We start from the raw sequence: 4,675 nt of genomic DNA on the forward strand, positions 1-4,675 counted from the left end.
GCCGGAGAGAGCTGTCTGAAACCTAGGCAGGTGTCAGCGCTCCCTGCCACAGCACCTCGCCTCCCTGGCTCCTGGGCCTGGCTGTCAGAGGCCTTTGAGAGCTGGTCCCAGCTGACCTCGGAGGCCCCCCAGCCCTTCTCCAGAATGCCTTCATCCCCTCCCACTGCTGGGGGATTTCCTGCTCATCCTCTGAGGTCTGGCTCAAGTGCCACCAATGCCTAGAAGCTTCCCTGACTTTCTCCTCTTTGTTCCTACGCCACCTTCCTCATTTCTGCCCCCTCCCCTGCCCCAGTCATCCTCACCTCATCACAGCAGTGTCCATTAATTGAGGTGGCTGGGGCCTTATGTGCATTATATTATGAAATCCTCCCCTCAACCTGTGGGGGAGGTGTTTTGCTTATTTCCATTTAACAGATGCGAAAACTGGGTCTGGAGAGTCCCATCGTGTGCCCAAGTTCAAGTGGTGAAGCTGGGGTTTGAACCTGATATCTGCTGTATCTGAATTCCCTCTACCATAATAGCTCATCGCTGGTATTTCCTGAGCACTTACTGTTCTGAGTACTTTATGTGGACTATCTCAGTCCCTACATCAGCCCCATTACGTAGGGAATAGTAGTATTAGTGTCATTTTATAGATGGGGAAACTGAGGCCCAGAGAGGCTAAGGGAATGGCCCAGTGCCACATGCCAGCCAGTGGTAAGAGGGATCCTAGCAGGTTTGGACCGCACTGCTCGGTCGTTATCTTATTCCTCGCTGCCCCTTCTGTCCGCAGGCTCCCCAAGGTGGAATTGTGCCTGACTCACCTGATCACTGGGGGCCGAGTGTGATCCTGGCACCAGCGGCTCTTGGTAGAGGTTTGCTAAATTCAACTGACTTTCTATTTTCTCTTCTAGCTGCCAAGGGGCCAAGGGATGAGCTGGGGCCCTCCTTCCCAATGGCATCTCCCCCTGGTCTGGAACTGAAGACACTGAGCAATGGCCCCAAGTTCCCAAGGAGACCAGCTCCTCTGGGCCCGGTGGCCCCACCCAGGGAGGGTGTCGAGAATGCCTGCTTCTCCTCAGAGGAGCATGAGACCCATTTCCAGAACCCTGGGGATGCCAGACTCAGCAGCTCCCCCAGCCCCCCTGGGGCTGTCCCTGCACAGCCCCGATCCCAGCGGGACGATGTGTCCCTGCGTTCAGAAGAGGGGCCGGGCGTGGAGCCCGTGAGCCGCCCAGTGGATTACGGCTTCGTTTCCGCTTTGGTTTTCCTGGTGAGTGGGATCCTCCTGGTGGTGACAGCATACGCCATCCCCCGCGAGGCCCGCGTCAACCCGGACACAGTGACAGCGCGGGAGATGGAACGACTGGAGATGTACTACGCCCGCCTGGGCTCCCACCTGGACAAGTGCATCATCGCGGGCCTGGGGCTGCTCACGGTGGGCGGCATGCTCTTGTCAGTGCTGCTGATGGTCTCCCTGTGCAAGGGCGAGCTGTACCGCCGGCCCACCTTCGTCCCCGGCAGGGGCTCCAGGAAGACCTACGGCTCCATTAACCTGCGCATGAGACAGCTCAATGGGGATGGGGGCCAGGCCCTGGTGGAGAACGAAGTTGTCCAGGTCTCAGAGACCAGCCACAGCCTCCAGGGGTCTTAAGTAAGAGCCACCCTATCTGGCTGCTTTAGCTCCAGGGCTACAAGGCCCCGAAGGCCTGGGGTTTCAGACTGAGCTCCACAGAGGGCCCTGTGGAAGGAGTCTTGGGTGCTGGAGGGGAGCCCGGGGCCTGGCCCAGGCTCCACTTGGGAGAGCGGCCCCCTGACCTGTTTTATAGCCTGAGGTTTTGCATAAGGTTTTGTTTGAAAGGATGGCTTATGCTGCTAAAAATACAAAAGTTTGGAAACTGCTGTCCTTGGAGGATGAGGTTTCTTGGCATTTCCGAGGATTGAGAGCTGTTTGAAAGGCTGCCCATCCTGGTCCTCATGCCTTGGGGAATTCCGGGATCTCTGCTGTCCTCATCAGCAGAGTGTGGGTGTTGCGCGACCTTGGAGGGACCCCTTTCAGCCCTGACCATCTAGGGTGGGAGGTGACTTCACTATCAGGAGAGAAGTCAGCCCTGGGTGACCCTCCCCTCTCCAGGCCTCATCTCTGTGACTGTGAAGGGAGGGGGTTGGCCTGGATGATCCCTGGGGCCCCTCCAGTTCGCCCTGGGAATTGGAGCCAGGATCTGCTCCAGCCCCTCCTTCAGAGGACGAGGGGCTCCAGCAGGCTGACCATTCTCCATGCCACTTTCTGGCCTGGCCTTGGTGGCCACCAGTGTCAGACAGCCAGCAGCTCACATGGTCCTGCTAGGGAGCCCCTGGGCCCCCTGGCTAGGCTGGATTAAATCCAGAGTCTGCTCCAGTCTAGTTGTGGTCTTGGGATCACATTACCCACAGTGACTAGATCTTAGCGCACATTTTACAAAGTCAAGTGCACAGTGCTCACAACTCCCTGGACAAGAGGGGTCTTTTATACCAGGAGGGGTGAAGGCTCTGCTGTATTTGGACACGATGGGGCCTTCTTCACCTCCCCTTCCTCAATAGCATGTCTCTTGGGCCTGACCTTATTGTGGTAGCAGGAAAAAAAGTTTTTGTAATGCTGAATTTGTAACCTCCCCCTTAGCAGTAAAGTGCAGCCCCAGTTTATTTGGGGAGAAATCAGGCACATTCTGGTGGCTTGGAAACGCCAGCCACACTGATGACCATTCATTCTGTTTCTCCTATGGAATGTTTCCCGGATCTCTCCAGACTCTTTTTTAAACTACTGGCAAGGAAAGCAAGTGGGCCCTGAGAGGCAGGGAGGCAGGTGTTTGAGAACTGGGGGAGGCGTCGTCCAGTCTGAATGTCCTAGAGGGCTTGGAGAGTACATGCCCTCTAGGCCACTGGCGTGAAGACTCTGAAGGGGTCGTTTCAGTGAGCCCCCAGGCCGCGTGCAGGGCCTACTTACTCTGTCTCCGCTGGCCATGTGGGCAAGGATCTTAACTGTCTCTTGGGGTGGGAGGTGGGGTGAGCATGGGGGCTGGAGGCCGGAGCAGCTCTGAGTAGCTGTAACCCGAGCCTTCAATCCTGGGAGTTGAACATCTGGGCAGTGGAACATCACAGCTTCCATGGCAGATCAAATATCTGCTCCTGCTGGCAGGTTTTGCCAGGAGCAGAGGGCTGGGGACAAGGGCTATTCAGCTCGGCCTGCCAGGTTCTGTTCCTGGTGTTGAAGGGGTGTGGTTTGAGAAGAACAAAGCCTCGAGATGGAGAAAGATTCACGAGTCCCAGGGCTTCCACTGATGTGTCAGTCTCTCCTGAGCTCCAGGCGAGGAGAGGATGCAGAAAGTGGCATGAGCTGTTCCAGGTAAACTACAATAGAACTAAACATCCCAAATGATGGGCTAAGGCCTTTCCAATCCGTAATGATGATAATAAAAATATCAGTCCAAGCCATATGGATTACTGTGACAATGGGGGATCCGTCTGGAGACCAGACCTGTTGAGTGGATGCATCTGGGACCATCAATTCATATCCGTCTAAAGGCAATGAACTGTATTTAGGGGCTAAATCTGTTAGAAGATTAAATCCCAGGAATCTCAGGTTTTCTCCAAGCCAGAGAAGCCTGCTTTGCATCCTAATGCAGAAGCTCCCTGAGAAAATGTGTGTAATGGCTGGAGGCAGTCATTACCTCGTCAGTGAATTAAGAGAACTGGAGAGATGCGAAAACATTTCCCCAAGATCGCAGCTGACATCTCCCAGCCGGTGGATCGGAAACGGAGTTAGGAAGGAGTCGGGTGTGGAGTAGGATGCTGAGAACTGTCTTTGCAGGTTTTTTGGGGGTAGGTGTGGGGTGGTCCCGGGGACTCTGTGGTCACTGGAACGTGCCTCACCTCCAGAACTGCTTCTCCCACCCAGCATCCTACTGGGGTCCCCAAACCTTGCTTTTTCTGGTGTATCAGAACAGGTATTGATTTTGGAGTTGGTAAGACCTGGGTTTGAATCCAGGCTCTGCCATTTACTGGCTGTGTGACCTTGGGTAAGTTACTCGACCTCTCTGTATCAATTTCTTTATCTGTGAAGTAGGATGAATGAATGCTCGGCCTCAGGGAGGTGGTGCCGATCAGAGATAAGATAGAGATAAGATAGAGACCTGCGTGGTCTGGGGTCCAGTCACAATGATCACTCTCCTCCCCCTCTCAGTTGGGATAACTCGATTACCCAGTGGCACTGTGGTTAAGTTTGTATGCTCCGCTTCAGTGGCTGGGGGTTGCGGGTTCAGATCCCAGGTGTGGACCTACATACTGCTCATCAAGCCACACCGCCGCAGCGTCTCACTTACAAAATAGAGGAAGATTGGCACAGATGTTAGCTCAGGGCCAATCTTTCTCACCAAAAAAAAAAAAAAAAAGTCCTCCACCCTCAGGGTCAACCCTTCTGCCTTTCTTCTCTCACACCTACACCTCTCATTCTACCCATCAGCAGATCTCATCCTGCCTTTGAAATCTGACCACTGCCCACCCCTCAGCCATGATTACCTGGTCCAATTGCTCACTGGCATCCTAACTTCTCTCCTGCCTGCCCTCCACTCAAGTTCATCCCCAGATGATCCTGTTAAAAGGTTAATTGGGTTAGGTCACTCCTCTGCTCCAAACCCTCCTATGGCTCCCTCTCCCTCCC

The 4,675-nt window shown here is 54.6% G+C and overlaps 1 protein-coding gene across 1 annotated transcript in view; it reads left to right on the forward strand.

Moving 5' to 3' along the window:
• TMEM74B (transmembrane protein 74B) overlaps nt 1-1,846 on the forward strand; it is a 4,899-nt gene extending 3,053 nt beyond the window's left edge. Inside the window, exon 2 of the mRNA XM_046679992.1 lies at nt 894-1,846. Coding sequence (XP_046535948.1) covers nt 935-1,633 — 699 coding nt within the window. The 5' untranslated portion in view covers nt 894-934 and the 3' untranslated portion in view covers nt 1,634-1,846. The remainder of the gene's footprint in view (nt 1-893) is intronic.
• The last annotated feature ends 2,829 nt before the right edge of the window (nt 1,847-4,675 follow it).

Source organism: Equus quagga, chromosome 12 (genome assembly GCF_021613505.1).
Source record: "Equus quagga isolate Etosha38 chromosome 12, UCLA_HA_Equagga_1.0, whole genome shotgun sequence".
NCBI lineage: Eukaryota > Metazoa > Chordata > Mammalia > Perissodactyla > Equidae > Equus > Equus quagga.